Source organism: Thyridium curvatum (assembly GCF_004353045.1).
Source record: "Thyridium curvatum strain D216 chromosome Unknown NODE_58_length_281357_cov_77.750052, whole genome shotgun sequence".
Classification (NCBI taxonomy): Eukaryota; Fungi; Ascomycota; class Sordariomycetes; order Thyridiales; family Thyridiaceae; genus Thyridium; species Thyridium curvatum.
In genome coordinates, this window is record NW_022156813.1 from 225,680 (window position 1) to 252,245 (window position 26,566).

At 54.7% G+C, this 26,566-nt stretch overlaps 5 protein-coding genes across 5 annotated transcripts; 4 read left to right on the forward strand and 1 right to left on the reverse strand.

The window, feature by feature from the left end:
- Positions 1-3,159: 3,159 nt before the first annotated feature.
- E0L32_008661 (uncharacterized protein) lies at positions 3,160-4,488 on the forward strand (the record flags this gene model as incomplete). Its single annotated transcript, XM_031143540.1, has 1 exon — positions 3,160-4,488. One exon carries the CDS (start codon positions 3,160-3,162, stop codon positions 4,486-4,488), a length of 1,329 nt encoding a protein of 442 aa, XP_030992153.1.
- Positions 4,489-6,079: 1,591 nt separating this feature from the next.
- Positions 6,080-17,788, forward strand: E0L32_008662 (uncharacterized protein; the record flags this gene model as incomplete). The annotated part of the gene is made up of 2 exons (XM_031143541.1): positions 6,080-17,047; positions 17,105-17,788. The coding sequence occupies 2 exons, from the start codon at positions 6,080-6,082 to the stop codon at positions 17,786-17,788; spliced, it is 11,652 nt and encodes a 3,883-aa protein (XP_030992154.1).
- Positions 17,789-18,753: 965 nt separating this feature from the next.
- Positions 18,754-21,123, forward strand: E0L32_008663 (uncharacterized protein; the record flags this gene model as incomplete). The annotated part of the gene is made up of 4 exons (XM_031143542.1): positions 18,754-18,834; positions 18,965-19,456; positions 19,547-20,878; positions 20,965-21,123. 4 exons carry the CDS (start codon positions 18,754-18,756, stop codon positions 21,121-21,123), a joined length of 2,064 nt encoding a protein of 687 aa, XP_030992155.1.
- A 128-nt stretch (positions 21,124-21,251) lies between these two features.
- E0L32_008664 (uncharacterized protein) lies at positions 21,252-22,784 on the reverse strand (the record flags this gene model as incomplete). Its single annotated transcript, XM_031143543.1, has 1 exon — positions 21,252-22,784. The coding sequence occupies one exon, from the start codon at positions 22,782-22,784 to the stop codon at positions 21,252-21,254; it is 1,533 nt and encodes a 510-aa protein (XP_030992156.1).
- A 1,761-nt stretch (positions 22,785-24,545) lies between these two features.
- On the forward strand, positions 24,546-26,436 carry E0L32_008665 (uncharacterized protein; the record flags this gene model as incomplete). The annotated part of the gene is made up of 3 exons (XM_031143544.1): positions 24,546-24,650; positions 24,743-25,928; positions 25,991-26,436. The coding sequence occupies 3 exons, from the start codon at positions 24,546-24,548 to the stop codon at positions 26,434-26,436; spliced, it is 1,737 nt and encodes a 578-aa protein (XP_030992157.1).
- Positions 26,437-26,566: the final 130 nt, after the last annotated feature.

Genomic DNA, 26,566 nt, shown 5'->3' on the forward strand with positions numbered 1-26,566 from the left:
AGGACTTGGACCAACAATAGACATTGGCAGCCATTCCTTAATGTCCATGCAATAAATGTAAATCCTGGCTAGCCCGCATAGATGGTCGTTGATTATGTTAGCGATTCCCCGGAAATTTCGCAGAACAGATGTATCTGGAAAGAAGAGGCAACAAAGCCAAGAATAGAGCATTCCTGGGGCATTCGAGGCCGCCGATGGATGCAACTTTGAGGACTGGAAGTGGATGACGAGTGCCACCCAGCCAAATGGCCCCTGCAAAATATTGCGCCACGCATCCCGTGTCCTGCATTCTTGTTCATCTCTAGAATTCATGCACATTGGAGCCACAGTCAGGGGCCGTAGACGAGCCTGGATTGCCGTGTGCCGTTCGTGGGTCTTTACTAGGCGCTGAGCCTCTTCGCTTGACAAGCTCAGCGGCGAGACTTTGCTAAACGAGACGGCTCTCCATCTCTGATTAAAGTATCAGACGCGGCCGCAGAGAGGGAAGCCTCTCACATAAACGCCGACGGTTGACAGGTGCCACGTTGACTAGTGTAGCGCCGACCGAGCCATACAGAGCTTCAGGTTAGACAGGCACAGGATGAGATTCCAAGAAACAAGAGAATCCGACTGTGTGGGTGGTGCTGGTCAGGAATTGAGCAACATCAGACGGTCTCTCGACTCAGCACACCAATGATTCCATACAGACAGGCTGCACGACAGAGTAAGGAGATGGTGGCTCGAGGTCGAATTGGGCTGTTCTGGGAAAGGGCTTCACTTTTGGTGGGTCTGTCCTGAAACTAGGCCGTGTTTCACCACTCCGAGATCGTGGTCGTGTGGACGGCCGCTCGTGGCCATTCGCTCCCTACCTGAGTCGGATCGCGTATCCCTGTCGCAGTTGATTCGCCGCCCCTGGGTGGTCCGTGAGGTGGCACTCCGTCAGGGTTGAATTTTTGCCATTAGCCAATATCTGTGTCAAGAATAAAGCGACGTGCTGTAGTATCCCGAACCGCCTGTTCATTCACATGCAAGGACTCCATGTAGGAACAAGGAGAAATCACTAACTCAGGCAAGCTTTGAAGCTGATCGACGTGTGGATGGTACCTAGACCCATGCATAGGAAAGCAATGTGGAATGGATGATGGGGTTGTTGCATATCGTCTTTGCCTTCCATCCATCTCCTGAAGCGGCGGCGCGAGTGGTCAAGGGATACGTCAGCAGATCAAGAACCGGCCTGCCTATCGTATTGCTGGGTGTTGCGCGCGTCACTCGTCACACCACGATGTACTCCGTAAGTACGGAGCAGTAACTACTTGTATGTGCGCATTGATTGCGCTTGGTGGTGGCGGTGGTCTTCCATGGGATGCCTCTCCCAGGAATGGACTGCCAGGCGGAAAGATTTAGAAATTTTAGTGGTGCTCAAGCGTCGGGCTGCTTGACGGCACGGCCCCGCCCCGAGCCCTCGCAGTGGTGCCCCTGACGTCGACCCCTGAAACCCCAAGGAAGCACTAAGGAACCCCGCCCGCAGCCGTCCAGCCACAGCGCAAACACCGGCTCTCGCCCAGCGACCCCTGCAGGAGAAGCCCCACAACTGACCCGAAGCAGGGATGGCTCACCGTGTTCTGGGCTTCTCGGCAGTCCAGCGCCGTGACTGGGTAGCACCCGACCTCCGACCCAAGGAATGCAAGCTGACTGGTCGTGGCCAGCTTTAGCGAGTTCCCGTTCCCAGGCCTTCTCGCGGCCTGATTGGAGACCTCCGTCAACCCAAGCAACGTCAGCTGAAGGAGAGGCGGCGAACAGCACGTCGTGTTTTCACCTTGCTTCTCTCCAGACCACCGATTCTGGTCTTGCAGCGCTAGCAGAAACGCCCCTGGCGAAAAGCCAAGCTTTTCGCTGGATGCAAGGCACCGGCGTCATTGAGGGCACAGTCGGCGAGCAGCCAACCCCACAACATCTCCAGGCCATCTGGACGCACATAGATCTCCGTCTCACGGCAGGATCTGACAAGGCGTCCAGGCTGTCTGTCAGCCCAAGTTGCACAGTTGATCCTGCCGGGAAAAGGCACACGACATCTTCAGGACTACCTGGGCCATTCATTCATCCCATGTTCTTCTCATCGGGCCTTCCATGTCGGATGACTGTGAAAGGTAGGCGGAGATGTGTACGGAAACAGTGTATTAAGAGTGGTGTATGCATATTCCTTCCTCCAAACTGCATGCTTGTTCCTTGCATGCGCCCTCACCTCCTTTGCATTGCATGGTAACGTTGATATTCCCCGCCGCCCCAAACGATCCTAGTCAGGGGTCTTGGGGCGAATTCTTGTGGAATGTGGAGTGAGGGCGTCGTCTCTACCGCACTACCCATCAGGCAGATCTCTCATCCTGCCCACCCAAAAAAATGTTTCGACTTTTCCGTGCCAGTTCGAAACACGCCAGACCGGCTCGGATGAGCCTATCATCGCCTTCACCTGGCTGGCCCTGCATCACCCATGCGGACAAGGGCCCACGCTCCTCCCTGCCCTTACGAAGTGGGAGGACTCCAGCAGATCCACAATGCTTCAGACATGTCGACGGAGATCATGATGGCTGAGCACTACTGGCTCCGTGCCACGACGCCCGCGCCGGACGAACCCTGGACGGCGCTCAGCTAGATATCTGAGTGGACTCCCAGATGCATTCCGCGTGATGGTTGCGTTCTTTTCACAACCTCCACGGTCCAATCAGTCGTTGTACACCATTCGTTTCTACCACCATCTCCATCTCGTTCATTAACTCCATTCGCTTTCGACCATCCTCTTCGGGACTCGCTCGTTTTTCATTTTTGGAGATCGTGAACATATAAGCTGGCTGGGAGCCCCGTCCTACTCGACCCCATCTACCTCTTTCGTTCAGCAGCTGCTGTCCTTCAACGACTCTACGAGCCGCGTCCTTCATTCCTTGAGAAGGCTAGCCCTTTCAAGTGTCCATTGACAAACCCGCCTGGTGCATTACCTTCCTTCACGATAAAGCCTTGAGACTCTGCTTTCAGTTGCTCATATATTCTTTCGAGCTCCTGTATCACGACTCCTCACGAACGCAACGACTGCACATCCCATTCGAAACACAAGACAGAATCCTCTGTACTATCGACTTCTTGATATTCCTTCGTCTGGAACGAGCTATATCTTGCCTTCATTCAAAGATGTTTTTCTCCAAGACTACAGTGGCCGCCTGCGGCCTTGCCACCTTGGCAAACGCCCACATGCTGATGAACACGCCCAAGCCCTTTGCTCAGCCAGTTCTCCACAATGGACCTCTGAGTGACAAGGGAACCGACTTCCCTTGCCAACTGCAAGGCGGTCAGCAGCTGGTTGCCGGAGGCGCCTCGAACTCCATGGCCCTGGGGTCGTCACAGCCCCTGAAGTTCACCGGTTCAGCAGTCCACGGCGGTGGATCTTGCCAGGTTTCCATCACCTATGACAAGCAGCCCACCAAGAACAGCGTCTGGAAGGTCATCCACTCCATCGAGGGTGGGTGCCCGGCCAGAGGCCAGACCGGCAACATGGGCGACAACGCCAACGCCCTGGACCCCGACACTTACAACTTCACCATCCCCAACGACATCCCGACCGGCGATGTCGTCTTGGCCTGGACTTGGTTCAACAAGATCGGCAACCGGGAGATGTACATGAACTGCGCTCCCGTGACCCTCACTGGCAGCGGCGGTAGCAAGTCGAGCCTCGACTCGCTGCCCGATATGTTTGTCGCCAACATTGGCAACGGCTGTGGCACGGTGGACAGCACGGACTTGCTGTTTCCCCAGGCCGGCAAGAACGTCCAGAAGCTCAATGGTGCTACTTCGGCCTTTGCCAAGCCCACTGGATCCTGCCAGGCAGCATCTGGAGGCTCTGGTTCCGGCGGCTCCGGTGGCTCTGGTTCCGGCGGCTCTGGCTCTGGTTCCGGCTCTGGTTCCGGCAGCGGCAGCGGCGGCTCTGCTCCCACTAGCACTGCGGCTGCTGGCGGCTCCAAGCCTTCCAAGACCGGTGTTCCTGGCGGTGTTTTCATCACTGTAGCACCTTCCGACGGTGGTGCTACTCAAGCTCCTGCCGCCCCTTCGACCACTGCTGCCCCTACTACTGGCGGCTCCGGATCCGGATCCGGATCTGGCTCCGGTTCGGGCTCCGGCTCTGGTTCGGGTGCTGGCTCTGGCTCTGGCTCTGGCTCTGGCGCCGGCACTGGTTCGGGCTCTGGCTCGGGCTCTGGCTCGAACACTGGTTCGGGCTCGGGTTCTGGATCCGGCTCGGGCTCTAGCTCTGGCGTGTCTGGTGCTCAGGCCGCCGGTTCAGCTTGCAGCACCGAGGGCACTTGGCTCTGCCTTGGCAAGGCCTACCAACAGTGTGCCAGCGGTACCTGGTCACCAGTCATGGCTCTCGCCGCGGGCACTTCATGCACGCCGGGCCAGGGTTCCAGCATCAACATTGCAGCCATCAGCGGCAGAAAGAAGCGTGTCGCAGTTCGCTTCCGGGGCTAGATGACCCGCCGAGGCCTACTTTTTTGCCACCTTCTCTTCTTCTCATCATCTTCATAGGGTCAATTTTGGTCATTTCTATTCTTGGGGAACTTCATCATCATGTCCCGGGAGCCGTTGCCACCGACGCAAGTTGGTCTGGTCTCGGGACCGCTTCTTTTCAACTTCAAACCTTTTTTTTCTCTGTGTATAACAAAGTATAGAATTCTCGGGGAGATACATATGGAGCCATCGTGCTCTTGTTGGTCGGACTGTTTGGACAGCAGACGCCAATGACACAATGAACATATACGTGCATTAACAAATCATATGCTCATGCGAGCCTTTCCCTGTCTCCATGTGACATGCAAAATTACACCCTGATGATAAAGAGCATTGCCTTCCTGCCGCTTGAGGGGACATCACATCACTTATGACTGCTGTATATGTTAGTCAGAGTTATGGTAAGAGCCTCGAGCAAGCGGCAAGGCTACAAGTGCTCATCTCCCAACGCTTATTGGCCGCGCCGGGCGGATGGTGCGAGTCAAGATAATGTGCGCGAGTGATCAAGACCGGCGAGTACTTCAAGAGCTGTGTAGAAAACAACTGCCACTTCCAATCAGTCGGGGTGCGGCAATGCCAGAGTTGGTGAAAGGCCACGGTGGTAACGCCCAGTGTTTCTAGTGTTGGGTCCTCGTTTTGGCCTGCATAGTGAAGCCAACGGCATAGAAGGCATGAGAGCTGTAGCAAAATGCTGTTCGCTTTGCCCCAAGTCCACACCCAATCTTCGCACTGGCTCTTCTCTGTGTTGACAAGATGTTGATTATGACACTGAGTCTTGCAGGACACCACCAGAGGCAATACTCTCAACCTTTAGCCCAGTCTGGTCCACGCGTACGCTTGTTGTGGTTCGCGGTGCTAGGCGAGAAGCGGGATGTTGCAAATGCATTTGAACCTCAACTTGGAGTATTTTGTTTGACATCAATCAGAAAAGACTGATCCACATGATGACAACAACCACCAGTATCGAATGCTGGAACTTGCAGGGAGTTGTTGAATCGATGTTGGAAGCGCTGACTACCGGGTCCAGAGTCCCGGGAGATTCTTATCGATAAGATAAGCATGAAGGTGCTAGATGTCTAATCCGCGCGCCTTACCCTTGTAAGAAAAGACCCCGCATTGACTTACAGGCCAATTAGCACACGCATTTTGATGGAAAAACATACTTGCAGCGCCTAGCGCCTTTTGAATTTGGCAAGCCGTCCCCCCAGCTTCGCGCTTTCTCGACTTTTTTGGCTGCGACGTGTTGCAGCCTCCACAGCACCTTCCCATACCTGAGCCTGGTGAAGCACGCAGCGCATCGTGTGCGCAAATCTGGGCCTCTGCCTGCTTTTCTTTTCCTTTCACATTTTCATCAATGAGATACCCCTCTTGCGACCAATAAAATACCATTTAATGCTGGCAACGCGTGTTGCGTAGCTTCTTCACTTCCATTCTTCCGCTGCGCAGTCTCCCTGCCTTGACCTGCAGTCAGAGACGCATTCTTGCCCATTCTTCACGGGGAACTCAGGCGTGGGGCACAACCTCACGACTGGGAAACCCTTATGCCGCAATCATGGCGAGCAACGTGATAGACGATATACTGAAGCGGCTCAGCACTCCTGACAATGGTACGTGCCTTCTCAATGCCTCCAGAACTGCCCCTCTTGTCTGCGGTCCCCCACGTACTAACAGCAAGGCCCTGCGAGTAGAAGCGAAGGTCAAATTCGAGGCCGCGATCGCTCTACGCGACAGTCTCGACCATTACACGAGTCCCCAGATATATCCGCAATTCCTTAAGCGGGTAATGCCGATCATCGTGCACATACTGCGAGGACCATGCATCTTCCAGAGCAACTCCAACGACCAGAAACTCAGGAACTGTGTTCTCGAGATCCTACATCGATTGCCCACGGGCACGTCACCCCCCGAGCCGTTCGAGCCGTACGCAGAAGAGGTAGTCGACCTGTTGATGACCCTCGTCAAGAATGACAACGAGGAGAATGCGACAATATGTGTCAAAGTCATATCCGATATCCTTCGGCATCAGCAGAAATCGCTGAGTGGAAAGGTCCAACCTTTCCTGACTCTGATACAAGAGCTGTTTGAGCAGATGGATCGTGTTGTTAAGGAACAGCTCGACAATGCACCTGCTGCGGGCAGCGCTCCTGGCGCACCATCAACACCTGGCGCATCGCAGACAACGTTTCAGCATCAATCCGGGCCAGGCTCCCCTGTGGCGCCGGCACCAGACTTCGATCAGCAACAGCAAGCTTCCCGACCGCTCCTAAAGGGCTGGTCGTCCTTCAAAGTCCTCTCCGAGTGCCCGATCATTGTCGTTTCCATTTTCCAGATCCACCGCAGCGCCGTTCCTCAGAATGTGAAGGCTTTCGTTCCTCTTATTAAGAGTGTCCTCTGCTTGCAAGCAAAGGCGCAGGAGCAGGCCCATACCGAAGCTGCAGCGAAAGGAACTATCTTCACCGGTGTGAGTCCGAATATCAAGAACCGAGCTGCCTTTGGAGAGTTCATCACGGCACAAGTTAAGGTCACCAGCTTTCTTGCCTATCTCTTGCGTCAATATGCCCAGCAATTGACCGATTTCCTGCCGACGCTTCCCGATATCATCGTTCGACTTCTCAAGGATTGTCCCAAGGAGAAGTCAGGAGCCCGCAAGGAGCTCCTGGTTGCGATTCGGCATATCATCAATTTCAACTTCAGGAAGATCTTCTTGAGCAAGATTGATGATCTACTCGAAGAGCGCACCCTCATTGGAGAGGGTTTGACCGTATATGAGGGCATGCGTCCGCTGGCTTTTAGTATGCTTGCGGACCTGATCCATCATGTTCGCGAATCGCTGTCACCCGAACAGATACGCAAGACTGTCGAGGTCTACACAAAGAATCTCCAGGACAACTTTCCAGGGACCAGCTTCCAGACCATGAGCGCCAAGCTCCTACTCAACATGGCTGAATGCATCGCCAAGATGGAGAACAAGGTAGACGCGAGGCACTACCTGATGCTCATTCTCAATGCCATTGGGGACAAGTTTGCCGCCATGAACCGGCAATACGAGAACGCAGTCAAGCTCTCAAAACAGTACAGCCAACACCAGTCTGAGGCGGCAACAGAGACGTATCTTGCAGACAAGGAACACCCGCCTCAATGGGATGAGATCGACATCTTCAATGCCATGCCAATCAAGACATCCAATCCGCGAGAGCGTGGCGCGGACCCGATCGTGGACAACAAGTTTTTGTTCAAGACCTTGATGAATGGCCTCAAGAACACGTTCTATCAGCTCAAATTTTGCAACCCTCACATCAGCATCGAGGCAGCGAATGCGCCTGGCCACTGGCCAGATGTCTCGTATGGCTTCACGGCAGAGGAAGTGCAGGTCATTGTCAAGCTGTTTCGCGAAGGCGCCTATGTCTTTCGCTACTACGAGATTGACAAGCCCCCCGTCGACTCGCCCCATGCCTCTACAGTGGAGTACATGGCCAATTTCTACATGGTATCCAGTAGCAAGGAGGAGAAGGAGCTTTTGGAAACCTTTGCCACGGTCTTCCATTGCATCGACCCGGCAACTTTCCATGAGGTATTCCAGCAAGAAATTCCACGTCTCTACGAGATGATCTCGGAACACACAGGCCTTCTACACATTCCCCAGTTCTTTCTTGCCAGCGAGGCCACATCACCAAGTTTTTGCGGCATGCTTCTCAAATTCCTGATGGAGCGTATTGAGGACGTCGGTTCATCAGATATGCATAAGTCGTCCATCCTGCTGCGCTTGTTCAAATTGGCATTCATGGCAGTCACATTGTTCGCTAGCCAGAATGAGCAAGTCCTCCTCCCGCATGTGATCGACATTGTTACCAAGTCGATCGAGCTCTCAACTCGAGCCGAGGAGCCAACCAACTACTTCATTCTCCTGCGTTCGTTGTTTCGAAGCATTGGAGGTGGCAAGTTTGAGCATCTCTACAAGCAAATACTTCCGCTACTGGAGATGCTTCTCGAAGTCCTGAACAACCTACTGCTGGCTGCTCGAAAGCCTGCTGAGCGAGACTTGTACGTTGAGCTTTGTCTCACCGTCCCGGCTCGCCTGAGCAATCTGTTGCCGCACCTCAGCTTTTTGATGCGTCCCCTAGTCGTTGCACTTCGTGCTGGCTCCGATTTGGTAGGCCAAGGCTTGCGTACACTCGAGCTTTGCGTTGACAATCTTACTGCGGACTATCTGGACCCCATCATGGCGCCGGTCATCGATGAGCTTATGACTGCTCTATTCGACCACTTGAAGCCGCATCCCTATAGCCACTTCCATGCGCATACCACAATGCGGATCCTTGGAAAGCTTGGCGGCCGCAACAGGAAGTTCATGACTGATGCACTGCCACTTGAGTACACAAAATATGTCGATGATGCCTCTAGTTTCGACGTGCGGCTTATCGGTTCTAAGCGGGATCGGGCTTTTCCTGCTGACCTAGGCGTCGGATTCGCAATCGCCAAGATCATGGAAACCCCTAAGGCTGCGAGGAGCAACAACACCAAGCAGCCCGACATCTACTATAAGAAGCAAGCTTTCCAAATGGTCAAGGCTCAGTTGAAATTGCGTATCGGGTTCGACAACCTCCCGGATGATCTACCTCGGCTCCTACGCCTCCAGGCGCAGGATATTCTCCAGAGAAAGTCCGACGCTGACTTTTCGGTGTTCAAAACTTCGGAGCGGGAGCACTCGGTGGCCAAGAAGGATGATCAAAACGATGTTTTGAAGCGGCTCATCAAAACCATCATGTTCGCACAGTCAATTCCCGAGTTCAAAGACGAGGCTGATGAATTCCTCATCAACATCTGCCATCACTTCACCATTCTTGAGATTGGTCGGACACTGGTGGACCTGAAGAAGGCAACAAATCCTTTCGATGTCACGTCCGGGGAAGGGCCTCTTTGCCTCGACACCAGAGTCCTTTCAGATGCGGTTCTCGAGTCTCTGGCGTCTGAACATCCAGATGTGCGAGACGCTGCCCAGCGGGCGATCATCGAGGTATACAATTCAGCAGTCACGATCTTTGGGTCGGAACCCCAGATTGCGAGTCGACTCAACTTCTTCAGCCACCTTGCGACAACCTTTTGTCACGGTTGCTACGAGGAAGAGTGGTTCACCAAGAATGGTGGCAGCGTAGGTATTCATATCCTGCTCACAAAGATCGACTTGGGCGACCCCTGGGTTGCGAATAAGCAGATGGATTTCATCCGCGCTCTGATGTACGTCATCAAAGACATGCCTCAGGATCTCCCCGAGAAAACCAGGCGGTCTGCACAAGACACCCTCGAGGTCCTCCTCCATAGAGTGACCAAGAACATCAAAAAGGAGGATGCTCTTCCAGTTCCATCCCAACCTGGCCAGCCTCCTCAGAAACAACCCCGCCTGTCACAAGTCTGCCTCGTTCTCAACAATGAGCTTTCTCACATGAATCGGCATGTTCGTGAGACTGCGAGGAAGTCCTTGGGACTCATTGCCAAGGCCGCGAATACAGAGATCTGGGAGCTTATCGAGCCTTACAAGGACCGATTGCTTCAGCCAATCTACCACAAACCTCTTCGCGCCCTCCCATTCAACATCCAGATCGGGTTCATCGATGCTGTAACTTATTACATGACATTGAAACCTGACTTCGTTGCATTCGACGACAACCTCAATCGTCTTCTGATGGAGTCTCTCGCTTTATCAGATGCTAGTGATGAGTCTCTGGCGGGCAAGCCAGGCGAATTCAGGACACATGATTTCATTGTCAACCTGCGTGTTTCGTGCATCAAGATCTTGAGCACTGCAATGGACTTCGAGGAGTTCATGAAGGGGCCTAACAACCCTACCCGTACCAAGATTGTCGCTGTGTTTTTCAAATGCCTCTACCAAGAATCGAAGCCTACCATTGAAGCCGCCAATGACGCGTTGAAGCGAGTCTTGTCGCATACCAACAAGCTTCCACGAGATTTACTTCAGTCTGGTCTACGCCCAGTCCTCGCGAGCCTTCAAGACCCGAAGCGTCTCAGTACACATGGGCTTGATAACCTTGACCGGCTGTTGCGGTTGTTGACGACCTACTTCAAAGTCGAGATTGGCTCGCGTCTCCTGGACCATATCAAGGTCCTTGCTGACCCCAACGGCTTGCAACAGATCTCATTCACGTTCTTTGAGCAGAACCAGGCTATGAAGGTCATTGCAGCTGTCTTCAACATCTTCCACCTGCTTCCTGATGCTGCCAAGCAGTTCAAAGAGCGTGTGATAGACACTGCTCTAGACCTGGAAGAGAAACTCCGCCGTACCCAGCACAGCATTTTTCGGCCTCCTCTGTATATGTACCTCAACAGGTACCCCGAAGAAATCTGGAACTTTCTTCTGGGTAAGATTGAGGACGTGAAATATGGTCGATTCCTCGCGCAAGTGCTCCGCGCCGAGGCGAGCACGCCTCTCAGGGATTTTGCGGTCAAGAATGTCGAAGGTCTGATCAAGATCTGCAGAGACATCTCGACTGAGGGCAAAGAGACAAAGCATGCAGCCGTCATCAACACCATCAACATCCTCGATGCCCTGTGTCATTTCCCTGGCTCAGTCTCCTGGGTCGAGAAGAAGGAGAATCTCGATTGGCTCAGGGATGCTGGCAAAGACTTGCAGCGCCACTTGAAAGCCAATACTTTGCAGCCGAACCTCAGACTTGGAGGTGTTCAGGCTATGGAGCAGCTTGTTTTCATCTTGACCAAAGCTCTCGAGCTGAACTCCAAGGACTTCAACTCGCTCCTGGGTCTGGTGGAAAACATCACTTCCAATGGTCTTCCCGCTACGCAGACTTTCTTCTCCTACCTCTACAAACAGATTATCTGCAACGAGTCGGTCGAGTTCTGGAAGACGATGATCTTGCGATGTCTTGAAGTGTACGCTGGCAAGACAGCGTCGCAGAGGACGAAATGCTTCCTTCTTCATTACATCGTCAATCCGATTGTTGCAATGGACGTGATGCGTCACTGGAACCAGTCAGACCAGAATAAGAATGTGCGTTTGATGGATAAGACCGTCATCGATTCGATCAATGCAAAGATCTGGAGGGTCAATCTAGCAGATCCGCAAGACGACCTTCTTCAGCCTGGAATCGACCACACACGCATGGAGGTTCTTCAGCTCTCCGCCATGCTCGTCAAGTACCACCATGCCAACCTTCAAGACGCCCGTAAGGATATCATCAAGTTTGGCTGGACATACATTCGACTGGACGATGTGATCAATAAGCATGCTGCTTATGTGGTTATTGGCTACTTCATCGCTCACTACGACACTCCCGCTAAGATCGTATCGCAAGTGTATTCGTCGTTGTTGAAGGTCAACCACAATGAGGGTCGAACGCTGGTCACACAAGCGTTGGAATTGATGGCGCCCGTACTGCCAAAGCGCTGCGCTTCGGTGCAGCCTGCATTGTGGGCTGTAGCACCTCGCCGTATTCTGGCCGAGGAAGGACAGAACGTTCAGCAGATGACCAGCATCTTCCAATTCCTGACCAAGCACCCGGACTTGTTCTTCGAGTCTCGTGACAAATTCGCCATGCTCATCATCACATCTCTGCGTAAGGTTGCAGCGCCACCGAATGCCTCTAATGAGAGCAAGAAGTTGGCACTGCACATGATGTGGTTGATCTGGTTATGGGAGCAGCGACGTGTGGAAGGCAAATTGGCTGCCCCGCCGCGCGCTGTGTCAGAATCTCCGAATTCCAAGAAGCGCAAGTTGGACAGCGATTCGCAAACCTCCTCCCCGGCAGCGTCTCGGCAAGGCCCTGTTGCCGAGAAATCGGAGTTTATCATCCCTCCCGTCGGTCGACAAAAGATGGTGCGCTATCTTGTCGAGTTCATTGCTCAGCTGCCTGAGAGGTATCGATTACCATCTCAGAGACCTCTCGATGCCTCTATATTGCCTGTTTCCACAGACCTCTGCAACAGGGCAATGGCTTTGCTCTATAACCTATTGCAACCACAGTATTGGGGTGATCTCGATGTCGACCTATTCCCCAACGTCACCGAAGTCATTCTAGCAAGCGAGCGGACCACCACTATCCTCGCGGCAGATCCGGGAGACCGAGAGAAACACGATGAGAAGTTCGTCACAAACATCATCAATACCCTCCAAGTCGTGCGCATCATCTTGAACTTCAAATCTGACGACTGGATCCTGAGGAACATGGAGAAAGTGCAAAAGGTGTTGGAACGGTGTCTCAAGTCGGATAAGCCCGAGCTCCAAGACTGTCTCCATCTTGCGGACCCAAAATTCGATGATGGTCGGGTCTTGAAGTCCACCATCAAGAGGGTGCTTGACGCCGTGCCTGTTGATTCAGAGGATGTCACGATGGAAGATGCTGATGCAGAAGGCGAGTCTGAGAGCCAGCCGTCAGAGATTATTGCCTTCCTTTCCAACATCGCGACCGAGACCATGAATGCTGGAAACTACGTGGCCGGTATCAACATTCTCTGGTCTCTGGGTAATCGACGCCCTTCGACCATCGACAATCACGTACCGGCTATCATGAAGTCCTTGCAATCAAAGCTTGCCCGTGATCACATCTCACACTACACCGCCGTTTCCAACCTAGGTGCTCCTAACCCTCGTTCACAAGATCCCAACGCGCCGGTTCAGATGAATGAGTATGACCTGGAGATTCAGTCGGGCCTGATCCTGAAAGCAATCGATGTGACTGCCAAGCGCATGGAAATCCTTGGCGATAATCGACGACCTTTCCTCAGCGTCCTTGCAACGTTGGTCGAGAAGTCGCAACACATCGCACTATGTGAGAAGATCTTGGACATGGTCGAAGACTGGATTTTCCGGTCTGAGGGCACCTGGCCAACGCTGAAAGAAAAGACCGCTGTTCTTCACAAGATGCTTTCTTTTGAGCATAGACAAGACCCAACCATGCTCCAAAAGTTTTTGGCGCTCGTCATTCGCATCTACGAGGATCCTAAGATCACCCGCACAGAGCTTACTGTGCGCTTGGAGCACGCATTCCTCATCGGTACGAGAGCACAAGATGTCGAGATGCGCAGCCGTTTCATGACCATCTTTGACCGGAGCCTGACTAGAACTGCGAGTGCCCGTCTTTCGTATGTCATCACATCGCAGAACTGGGATACCCTTGCAGACTCGTACTGGTTAGCACAGGCTTCACAGCTTCTCCTGGGCGCGGTCGAGACTAGCGCAGCTGCACAGCTGCACCCTCAAGATCCTCGGCTTGTTCGACCATCAGTTCTCTTCAACACCTATGCGAAAGATGCAAGGGAGCCTACGACAATGGCTGATGACAAGTATGAAGCCTTCATGGCGGGACATCGGAAGTTCGCTTCCGAGCTAGGCGATGTCAAGATTCGAGACATTGTCGAGCCACTCACCCAACTTCAGCACATCGATTCCAAGCTCGCGCATGAGCTCTGGGTAGCTCTGTTCCCCATGTTCTGGTCAGCGACAGTGCGGGAAGAGCGCACCGATCTCGAACGTGGCTTGGTCGTACTCCTGACCAAGGACTTCCATACTCGGCAACTGGAGAAACGTCCGAATGTGATTCAATCCCTCCTCGCGGGCGCTGCCAAGTCTTGGCCAGAATGCAGGATTCCTCCTCACGTTCTCAAATATGAAGCCAAAACCTTTGACGCCTGGTACACGGCTCTGGTCCAACTCGAGAACGCAGCCATCAAGCCAGAGGTCGACTCTAATAATGTTAGAGAGAGCACTCTTGATGCGCTCGTCGAGCTGTATGCTGCTTTGCAGGAGGATGATCTCTTCTACGGAACCTGGAGACGCCGTTGCCAATTCGTCGAGACAAATGCAGCCCTCTCCTACGAGCAAAACGGCATGTGGGACAAGGCGCAGAAGATGTATGAAGCAGCCCAGATAAAGGCTCGGACTGGAGTCATCCCATTCTCGCAAGGCGAATACATGTTGTGGGAGGATCACTGGGTCCTTTGCGCACAGAAGTTGCAGCAATGGGAGATTTTGCAGGACTTCGCAAAGCATGAGAACTTCCAAGATCTGCTGTTGGAGTGCGCTTGGCGCAACCCAGAAACCTGGCAAGACCCAACCTCACGCGAGCAACTAGATGGCGTGATCAAGGGCGTCATGGATGCCCCGACTCCTCGGCGGGCTTTCTTCCAAGCGTTCATGTCGCTTCTGAAGTTCCACAATAAACAAGAGAGTCTGCAGGAGTTCAGTCGAGTCACCGATGAGGCAATCCAGCTGTCTATCAGGAAGTGGCACCAGCTGCCGGTGCTTCTCACAAACGCACATATTCCGCTGCTGCAGAACTTCCAACAGCTAGTGGAGCTTCATGATGCCAGCGTCATCTGTGGAAGCCTCGCCAACACTACTCAAGCCAACCTGGACGTGAAGTCTGGCGAGCTCAAGCTGCTTTTGGGTGCCTGGCGTGACCGCTTGCCCAATACCTGGGACGATATCACGGCTTGGCAAGACCTTGTGACATGGCGTCAGCATATTTTCGGACTCATCAATGCCACTTACCTTCAGCTTCTGCAGCCACAAAACTCGGCAGCTGGAGGTGTCTCCTTTGCTTACCGAGGCTACCACGAGACGGCCTGGATTATCAATCGCTTCGCTCATGTCGCCCGGAAGCACAACCTGCCCGAGGTCTGCATCAATCAACTCAGCCGCATCTATACGCTCCCCAATATCGAGATTCAAGAAGCGTTCCTCAAACTTAGAGAGCAGGCCAAGTGCCATTACCAGAATCCGGACGAGCTGACGAGTGGATTGGATGTGATCAACAACACCAATCTTAACTACTTTAGTGCACCTCAAAAGGCCGAGTTCTACACTCTCAAGGGAATGTTCTTGGAAAAGTTGAAGCAGAAGGATGAAGCAGACAATGCTTATGGGACTGCCCTCTACTTCGACATCACCGCTGCCAAGGCGTGGGCTGAATGGGGCTACTTCAACGATAGGAAGTTCAAGGAGGACCCGACCGACATGAACTCTGCTCGTCAAGCAGTCACCTGCTACCTTCAAGCAGCAGGCAGCTACAAGAGTGCCAAGTCTCGAAAACTCATCGCCAGAATCCTGTGGCTCTTGAGTCTGGATGATGCCCATGGCACAATTGCGGCTGGCTTTGATGATTTCAAGGGCGAGACACCCACCTGGTACTGGATCACATTCATTCCTCAGCTCTTGACAGGACTTGGCCACAAGGAGGCCCCGCGCGTCCATACCATTCTTGTCAAGATTGCCAAGTCGTATCCTCAGGCGCTCTACTTCCAACTGCGAACGAACCGGGAAGACATGCTGGCGATCAAGAAGAATCAAGAGGCCAAGGCCAAGGCTCGTCAACAGCGCGCCCAGTCTGCGGCTGCGGCGTCCAAGCCGAGCAGCTCCCCCTCACAGCCCAAACAGGATACTCCTGTCCCCGCCAAGGCTGAGGGAGGTTCGAGACCCGCGACCGCGAATGGGGAGACACCGCAACCAGTGAAGACTGAGGGCACCGATCAACCTGCAACCCCAGCTGCGGCACCTGCCGCGCCTGCCGCTCCAGCGGCTTCTGCTGCTGCCCCTGTTGCCAATGGCAACACTCAAGGACAAGGCAACGAGCAGAACGGCACTGCACAGAAGAAGCCGCCCTGGGAGCTCACGGAGGAAATAATGAGTGTGCTCAAGTCTGCATTCCCACTCCTGGCGTTGTCTATGGAAACCATGGTCGACCAAATCCAGAAGCATTTCAAGTGTCCGCCGGACGAGGACGCGTATCGACTGATCGTGGCGCTCCTGAACGACGGTCTTGCGTACGTGAGCCGCATGCCCACGTCGTACGCAAAAGACGTCAAATTACCTTCGGCCACAGAGACCAACATCACTCGATTCGCGGAGACAGTGCTTCCAGCACACATCCGACCTAGCTTTGAGGTCGATTTCGTTCAGGTCAAGCCAACCATGCTCGAGTACATCCATAAACTCCGCAAATGGCGGGACAAGTTTGAGGAAAAGCTTGATCGCCGGGCCGCACACCTACCCCTCGAGTCATTCTCGCCTCACCTCAGCGAGTTCCGCTATCAGAAGTTCGACGACGTGGAGATCCCGGGCCAGTACTTGCAACATAAGGACAAGAACCAAGACTTTATCCGGATCGAGCGCTTCTTGCCGAACGTAGACCTAGTCAGGACTATCGGCGTTTCCCACAGGCGCCTCAAGATTCGCGGCCACGACGGTAGTGTACATTCGTTCGCTGTGCAGCATCCGGCCGCGAGACACTGCCGCCGCGAGGAGAGGATCTTGCAGCTGTTCAGACAACTTAACCAACGCCTCAGCCGTAAGAAGGAGAGCCGTCGGCGTGATCTGCAGTTCACGCTGCCGCTCATGGTACCTCTGGCACCGCACATCCGCATTGTGCAGGAAGATACCTCGTACATTACCCTGCAAGGCATCTACGAGGATCACTGCCGACGCAACGGCATGTCCAAGGATGAGCCTGTGTTCTTCACAATGGAGAAGCTCCGAGGTTTGGGAGATGCCAAGGTAAGTTGCGGCGCGGCAGGCAGTCATGCAATCCACAGTGCTAACACACCCTCACAGCCTAGCGAGCGTACAGCAACGGCTCGACTGGAGGTCCTCACGGCTATCCAGGAGAAATGGGTCCCGCATACAATTGCGCTGGAGTATTTCCAAAGCGCCTACCCCGAATTCTCGGCTTTCTGGCTGTTCAGGCGACGATTTTCGTACCAGCTTGCGGCATTGACTTTCATGACGTACATCCTTTACATTGACAAGCGATATCCTCACAAGATCAGCATCGCTCGTGGCTCGGGCAACATCTGGGGTTCCGAACTTATGTCGTTCATGGCATCCTCCAAGCCCTTCTTCCACAATCAAGAGCCGGTGCCTTTCCGGCTTACCCCCAACCTTCAAACACTTATGGGACCGTTGGCGACGGAAGGAATCTTCAGCGCGTCAATCATGGCGATTGCGCGGTGCCTCACCGAGCCCGAGTTCGAGCTAGAGCACGCATTGGCCTTGTTTGTCAGGGACGAGATGATGTTCTGGTTTACCAGCAGCCATCGCAACGCCAACCTCACCGAGGCGCAACTGCGAGAGACGGTGCAGACCAACAGCGACATGATTGTTAAGCGGGCAGTCAGTCTCGCGCAGGCTCCTGTGGGCAACCTCCCGGCCAACCAGACGGTCATCGATCTGATTGCCAAGGCGGTCAACCCACTGAACCTGGCTCTGTGCGACGCCTTGTGGATGCCGTACATGTGAGAGGCCAAACAGATTGGCCCGTCTCGCTCTCTGCATGGAGGAGGGGGTTCCTGGAGGCGGCAGGCGGCATGCGGTGTACGAATCACGATTCTGCTTACTTTTCCTTCACGATTACTGGCAGAACACCTGCGGGGCTATTGTTGTTATCGTTGTATCATCTTTGTTTTTTGCCTTGGGTTTATGATATCTGCGGGGCTTGGTTGGCAAAATTGGGCGAATAGCCTGGCGTCCGGCTGCTTCATTCGATTGGTTTCTGATACAGGATTGGGGGGCGAGGAAAGTGTGAAGCACGATGAAAGCTGCAAGTTTGTACAATAAGAGAAGAGCCGAGGCTCGGGATAGTCAAGACTAGCCTCCTCGGAATGACCTAATTCAGCTATGATTTTAGCACCACCATTCAGTCTCTCGACATGCCTAAGTGATGCTATCAGAGCTATCAGAGAGGGCCGGTCATCGGCTCCTGCGCTGTTACCCCAACTTTTCTCCGCACTCTAGGCAAGCCGCAGCAGACCAAGTGGGCTCAAGCACTTTGGAAGCGGATGTAAGCAGTTTGTGTGTTACCCTGGTCTCGAGACTCTGCGGAACTACTCCTCGCCTTTTTGTGTTCCCCTCCGTATCTTTGTGCTCTTCCCCCCTCCTCATTCGATCTCAAAGTTAGAACTACGACTCATCATTGGCATGGCCTCATAGCGAGAGATTCTGGAATGTCTGTAGGCCTCTGAAAGCCCTCATCACGAACGTCTAGGGAATACCTCCGACTTGGGCGCGGTGCGGTGCCTTGCCTTTTTAGTCTGGACCTTGGGCATTTTCGGTCGTCGCGGTTGAGGGTTAACGGCCCGGCTGCTGCCACATCTCTGACTAGCTTTGAAGCTTGGGATTTCGTCCTCGACCTTATATTTATAAGGACGTCCTTTCTTTTCAGGATCGAATAAGGAGACTGTCTAGGTCAACTGGTACTGGTCACAATGGCTTCGGCAACAGTCCCCAGGAAGCTCTGGGAGCACCCAGATCCCAAGAGCACAGCCATGTACAAGTTCATGCAGCAAGTGAACAGGAAACACGGATTGAATCTCAAGGCGAGTAGACTACCCCCAAAATCGTTCAATGACGGCCTGGGATAAATGTACAAGGCATCTCTTGCTGACGTTTTCTAATACACTACTCCGCCCTCTACAGACCTTCCAGGACCTGCACCAGTACAGCATCAGCCAGCGCTCCGCGTTCTGGTCGCAGATCTTTGACTCGTCGGGCTACATCTACGAGGGGAGCTACGACCGGCCGGTCGACGAGTCGGCGCCCATCGACGCCGTGCCGCGCTGGTTCGAGGGCGTCCGCGTCAACTTTGCCGAGAACATGCTCTACCCCAACGCCAACGCGCCCGGCTCCAAGAGGGACGCCGACGTCGCCGTGACGTCGGTGCGCGAGGGCGGCGGCGAGCTGCGCGAGGCCACGTGGGGCGAGCTGCGCGCCGAGGCGGCCAAGGTCGCGGCCGCGCTGGCGGCGAGGGGGCTCGAGAGGGGCGACCGGGTCGTCGTCGTCGGGGCCAACAGCGTCGAGACGCTGCTCGTCTGGCTGGGCACGAGCTGGCTGGGCGGCATCTTCAGCAGCAGCTCGACGGACATGGGCGTCACGGGGATACTGCAGCGGGCGGTGCAGGTCAACCCCAAGGTTCGTTTTTTTGGGACCCCTCCCGTGACCGTCTGAGGCAGACAGACACTGATGAAAGGAGAATCGTGGACTAATATGAGCCTGCTCTAGTTGGTGTTTATGGACGACTCGGCCATCTACAACGGCAAGACCATCGACCTCCGCGACAAGATGACCGAGGTCATGAACGGCATGAAGGAGTGCAGCAACCTGTCGGGCATCATCTCGGTGCCGCGCTTCGCCAAGGCCAAGGACGTCTCGCGCGTGCCCCGGGCCGAGACCTGGGCCTCCTTCCTGGGCGGGCGCGAGGCGGGCGCGCCGCCGCCGCCGCCGTTTGTGCGCATCCCCTTCTCGGACCCGTACCTCATCTGCTACTCGTCCGGCACGACGGGCATGCCCAAGGCCATCGTGCACTCGGTCGGCGGCTGCATGGTCAACTACTTCAAGGAGGGCCACCTGCACGAGCGCGTCTCGCGCGACACCGTCGCGATGCAGTACACGACGACGGGCTGGATCATGTACGTCGCCGCCGTGGCCCCCTTGCTCTTCGGCGCCCGCGCCGTGCTGTACGACGGCTCGCCCTTCCAGCCCGACGCCCGCGTGCTGGCGCGCCTGGTCGAGCGGCAGCGCGTCACCAAGCTCGGCATCAGCCCGCGCTGGATGTTCGAGTTTGCCAAGGCCGGCCTGGCGCCGCGCGACGTGGCCGACGTGTCGAGCCTCGAGGTCGTGACGAGCACGGGCATGGTCCTGTCGGACCAGCTGTTCGAGTGGTTCTACGACCGGGGGTTCCCCGCGCACGTCCAGCTCGGCAACATCTCGGGCGGCACCGACATCGCGGGCTGCTTCGGCCTGCTCAACCCGCTGACCCCGGTCTACGTCGGCGGCACGCAGGGCCCGTCCCTGGGCGTCGACGTCCGCATCTTCGACTCCCTGCAGGAGGAGGAGGACGGCGCCGCGGGCCGCGAGGTCGACGCCGGCACGCCGGGCGAGCTCGTCGCCGCGCACCCCTTCCCCAACGTGCCCTGCTTCTTCTGGGGCGACGGGGATGGCCCGCCGCCGGGCCCGCGGTACCGCGCCGCCTACTTCGCGCGGTTCCGGCACGTCTGGGCCCACGGCGACTTCTGCGCCGTGCACCCGGCCACGGGCTCCATCGCCTTCCTCGGCCGCGCCGACGGCGTGCTGAACCCGTCCGGAGTGCGCTTCGGGTCCGCCGAGATCTACGGCGTCGTGGAGCGGCGGTTCGCGGACCGCGTGGCCGAGTCGCTGTGCGTCGGCCAGCGGCGGCCCGGGGTCGACCACGACGAGCGCGTCGTGCTCTTCCTGCTGATGCGGCCCGGCCACCGGTTCGACGGGGCGCTCGTGCGGGAGCTGAGGGAGGCCATCTCGCGGGACCTGAGCAAGAGGCACGTGCCCAGGTTCATCTTTGAGACGCCTGAGATTCCGGTGAGTTTTTCTTCTTCTTTTCTTTCTGTTGTTCAAACCGAGGGTTTTTAAAAGAATGGAATGGAATGGAGCTGACGTGCAAGTAGACAACGATCAACGGCAAGAAGGTCGAGTTGCCCGTCAAGCAGATCGTCTCGGGCCAGAAGATCAAGGCGAGCGGCACGCTGGCCAACCCGCAGAGTCTAGAGTACTACTACCAGTTTGCCCAGGTGGAGGAGCTGGTGGATGCGAAGGGGAAGCTGTAGACATTCTTTCTTTCTTTGTCACTTTGATAGAACGATTGGTAGTCCGTAGAACTTCGCCATGCGTGTCCCCTCTATCGTACCTCACCGCTCAGTTGTGCATGTTGTAGATTGTATAATGGCTAGCTATATTAGATACCAAAGCCGCGAAACACAGCTTCCTTGCACTGGTTCAAGTAACCCAATACCTTCTCCTTCCCATGCCAGGCATCGTTGTAAGCACCGCTGAGGCATAGCTGGCCCCGGAAAGCCCCCAAAAATAGCCCAAGACCACTACGTAGTTCCTCGCCGGTAACCCAGGGGTCGTGCAACTCAAAGGGTCCAGTATTTGGGGTTATGATCTTATCAACAACTCCCATACTAGAGATCGTGACGGGAGCAAGGACAGCCGGAGGAGGGACCGGGAGCGTCCTACCCTCCGCAATGGGTGGTAGATTGGGAATACCTGCCGCCCAGATATAAGGTGCTATCGCATAGTGATCAACATCGTCCCGAACACTATGGTAGAATTCCTTCGTGATATCCAAGATCCGCCGAAACTCTTCTCGGGAGTTCTCCTGAGACTTCTCGCTAGAGAGTTCCTCCCCTTGCATCGGCACCGTCATATCGACTATGAGACTCTTCTGAGGTACCGAGTGGTAGAGTGCCGCCGCGTGCTTGGGCGAGTTGTAGGGCGGCACGCATCTGCCGCGCTCGTTGCGCAGGATATAGCCCACGTACCTGACCCGACGCTCCTCTGGCCGTCTCTCCTGAAGATCACGCAGAGTCAGAGCGATGGCTGCGTGGAAGGCGTGGGTGACCGTGGCACCCGCTGCTTTGCATGCAGCAGTGAGCCTCAACGTCTCCCCCGTAGAGAGAGTAAGTGCAACACGCTGGTGACGTCCGGGGATGAGGATACCCTTCCTATACGGGATGCCGAGTAGATCCACGCCAGGGTCTTGCTTTGGAGGAGCATTTCTGGGTACGAGCCCGTCTAATCTCTTTTGCTGGGCAGGGGTTGGCACATCGGGTACTGCAGCGGCAATTCGATATGCAGGGCTCAGATTGCCCGCCTCGGAGCCGTCGAGAGGGAACTTCGGTAGTGGAGCGCCAGCAGCATATGCTTTTGAAGCGTGCGATATGAGATTGTTTAGGAGCAGGAGCGTGCCGATGCCGTCAATGATGTCGTGCGGAGACCGAAGGACAAGGTCTCGACGGACTTGATCGACCTGCTCGGGTGGTTTGATGACGAACAGTGTAGGCATTTTGGGCGCGGGAGGATCAGAGTTCGCCCACTCTACACCAGTTCGGTCCGAGGAAACTGTCTTGAAAGTCTCCTGTAGCCAGTCGTCTCGAGCCTCTGACGTCTGAAGGGTATGGTATGTCTTCTTCCATCTTCCACTCTGCTTGTCAAGTGTGACAACAGACGCGATAGTTGGGTAGTCGTATCGTGTCTGTAGCCAGGCAGCCCGTAGCGCGGCTTCGAATTGTTCTTGCACATCTTTGTCCCTGCTGATAAACTCTTTGGATAAAGAGATTGTCACTGAGAGATGGCCCGTGATAGCAAAATACATGCGACCACTCCCTTCATACCACTTAGCAGAGACGGCATAGGATTGTTCGATTTCATCAGCGTCGCGTTCCCAAACACCCGGTGTGACCTGGTGCCAGACGAGGTCTGCCATGACTTCAGTAGCCAGTTACAAAGGCTTGTAAAGGGCTATAAACTGTGCTCGAGACACGATGGACAGGCAAGAATGGTGCTTTACGAAGACGGTCAGACTAAAGACTGGGGAGTTAGCGCATCCTTTTACAACAAATTTTCTCACGTACTACTCTCCAGACTTGGACCCTGATCTTTGGGACCTGCCTTCCAAGTTTTCGTTTACACTATACGGGGGCGTTGGCAGTGTGTGATGACGGCGCGGGGTAGGTAGTGGCAAAAGAGAGGACATAAAGCATGAAGCCAGGTCAAGATAGGCACTGTGAAGGAGTGAGGCACTTCGTCACCGATGTAGCTGGCAGAAGATAGAAAGCAGCCATTCCCCGGGTGGCACATGCCTGGTTGCTGCTCGGAGGAATGCTCCGAAGTTTAACCGGGCCAGCGCAGGGGCTCCAACCCCGATTCGCCGCCACTTATAGGAAGGACTATCATAGCCAGAGCGTCTTGTTCATGGCACTACGGTTTGACGGCCGTCAGTCCGTACCCTCGGGACATATCCTATTCGCCTCGTTTGTGCCTGGGAAAGCGGAGATTCCGGCATAACCCTGGCCTCATAGACCCTGTCTAGACTATTGGCGTCCTTAGCAATTGGGTCTCCCAAGTTCTTGTAGTAACATCCTGTAATTAGTGCTAACAAATCACCAGGCAATACTGGTACGCATGACCTACTCTACTATGCCAGTCGTATTAAGTTAGTTGTGGTTCTGCGTGTATCTCGATTTTCTGTTGGATTTTCGTTGATTCCCCGAAAGGTCCAGCGCTTCATATTTACGGAGTGAACCTGCTCAGCCCGCAACTTTGAAGCTTGTGTCGACTAAACTGGCTCATACTCGATAGCCATATCACGATTTATGTCACAAAATATGTGGGTTACGGGAGAATGCCCGCTTCGATCAACAGTGTCTGTTGGCCCCTTCCCTTGCTCTGAAAGTGCTCAAAGCATAAAGGATTCGTTGAAAGGATCAGCATTCAAGAAGCGGAACACCGTAAAGACACTGGCATTCGGGCAGGTAGTCTACTTATAGATCTAGTTATCCATGGAAATATAGAATCATTTCCGGTTCAAACGTTTTAGATGATATTGCTTTGAACTATTGATGAGAGAGATGGATAATATAGTGATAGCTCTACACAAGAACCACTGCTATAACTAGAAGTTATCTCCTCCGTACAAGCAAAACTGTAGGGTTGCTGAATGCTGTAGTTGAATGCTGTAATTCTTGTTTCTACTTCATAGTGTCTTGATTTAAACCAACAGCAGTCAGCTCTTGTACTGGTCGCATCTTGAAAGTCATGCTATTCCAGCCCTCAGCTGAGAGATAGTACACAGGAACAAGACGGTGATTGGTCCCCACTGACACGAGAAATGGTCACTCTAGGCGATTTCAACGCCTAGCCCAGCTGAATCAACAGATTGATCAGCAGCTTCACAACGTCATTCCCTGTGGCCCGTGCCCTGTAATCATTGAAACCCCCACGCTGCAGTGCTTGTCCCTGGAGGAGGGGCAGACGAGATCCGTCGCAAAGAACAGATCGGATTTGTCGCCCTTTCATTCCTCTTTGAGACAGCAATGTGCAGGACTCACATTCGAGAGGTTTTGTACATAGTCACCGCATTGTAAATAAAGCATCTCGAAAATATCATTTTACCCAGTATCTTCAAGATTACCGGACATCACAGGTTCACCGAATCTGCTGTTCTCGCCACCCAGCGCCTGGCAAGATGGGCGCGCCGAAGGACCACAACAGCGACAAGCACATCACCTTCGAGGACGGACTCAATGATGGCCCTTCAAGTGCCAGCGACGAGGACCACAAGGCGGTAGAGGTGAGAATCACATCCAAAGCTACATCCAAAGCTGGATCTTCATTTCTTGCTGTGCAAAGGCTGTCTTGACTAATCACGCGTTCAATCGCCAGGTCATGTTCGACCCTTCGAATCCTTACCGGAGGAAGAGTTCCCTTGTCGCAGCCGAGACTCCCCCGCCCAAGATCCGACAGTCCAACAACAAAGCGCACTGCGTAGTCCACCAGTTTCTCGAGTCACAAAGGCGCGCCCAAGCTGCAGGTACCCCTCGGGTCGAGCATGCTACCGTTGCGAACCACAACTCTGATGCGGCTGAGGAGCTTGGCCTGAACCGCAAGGTCGAGCCGAAGGGAGCACATCACCATAGATCAGCTCGAGGCTCTGGCGCCAATACACCTGCACTGGCCGTGGACTTTAGTGACGGAAGCGAAGCCGGCCAGACGGACCAGAAAGAGTGGAGGCAGGAGATCGCCAAATCGGCCTCCCAGATTGATCTCGATGCTGCAGAGCATGACATTATGCACAGCCGCCTCCTCACCAAGAAGCAGCTGAGCGAGATGGCTTGGGGCGTGCGCGAGCTAAGCCGGAGACTGGGCAGCATGAGGCTCAAGTTCAGAGTCAAGACCATCTTCCTGCTCACCAAGATTTACGACCAAGACTTGGTCCCGAAGACGCGGGAACTGACGCGCTGGTTGTTGGACAAGGACAGAGACGTCCGATATACCGTGTACCTGGAGCGAAGCCTCAAAGACAATAAGAAGTTCGATGCGGCCGGGCTCATTGAGGAGCTACAGAAGGACTACGTCGAGGCTGGAGAGGTCTCCGAGGAGGCGAGCAAGGACATCGCCAGGCGTTTGCGCTGGTGGGATGAGGGAATGCCGCGGGCGAGGCCGCATACCTTTGACTTTGTCATCACTCTTGGTGGCGATGGCACGGTCCTATATGCCAGCTGGCTCTTCCAGAGGATCGTGCCGCCCGTCCTGAGCTTCGCCCTCGGCAGCTTGGGCTTTCTCACCAAATTCGACTTTGAAGGCTATCAAAGTACCCTGACGACAGCGTTCAATGAGGGTGTCACCGTGAGCTTGAGGCTGAGGTTTGAGGGAACGATCATGAGAAGCCAGAAGAAGCCCATGCCCCAATTGTCAGATGGCAGCCATGATGAGCTGGACGACGAAGAGGATATGCGGGATCTAGTCGAGGAGCTTATCGGCGAGGAGAAAGACGATGAGCACACTCATCGACCGGACGGAACCTTCGAGATCCTGAACGAGGTCGTTGTGGACAGAGGTCCTAATCCTAGTATGTTGTCAATTGTCTATTCTACAGTGCACGCGCACCTGTGTCACTAACATACCTACCAGCCATGTCGTACACCGAGATCTTCGGCGATGACGAGCATTTTACCTCCGTCCTGGCCGACGGCATCTGCGTCTCCACGCCCACGGGCTCGACGGCCTACAACCTCGCCGCTGGGGGATCCCTCTGCCACCCGGAGAACCCGGTCATGCTGGTCACGGCCATCTGCGCGCACACACTGTCCTTCCGCCCCATCATCCTGCCCGACACCATCGTCCTGCGCGTCGGTGTCCCCTACAACGCCCGCACCTCCTCCTGGGCGAGCTTCGACGGCCGCGAGCGTATGGAGCTCAAGCCGGGCGACTACGTCACCATCAGCGCCAGCCGGTACCCCTTCGCCTCGGTGCAGGCCCCCGGCCGCCGCAGCGAGGACTGGGTCAACAGCATCAGCGGCAAGCTGGGCTGGAACACGAGGCAGAAACAAAAGGCGTACAAGGAGTGGGATAAATGAGGGGATCTTCCCCTTTGAGACAAAGGGCGATCTTATAGATGAGTTTCTATTTGCGTGCATTTGACCCTCCCTACAAAGTCAGCATTTTTCATCATCATCATCATCATCATCATCATCGGCATGGATATGG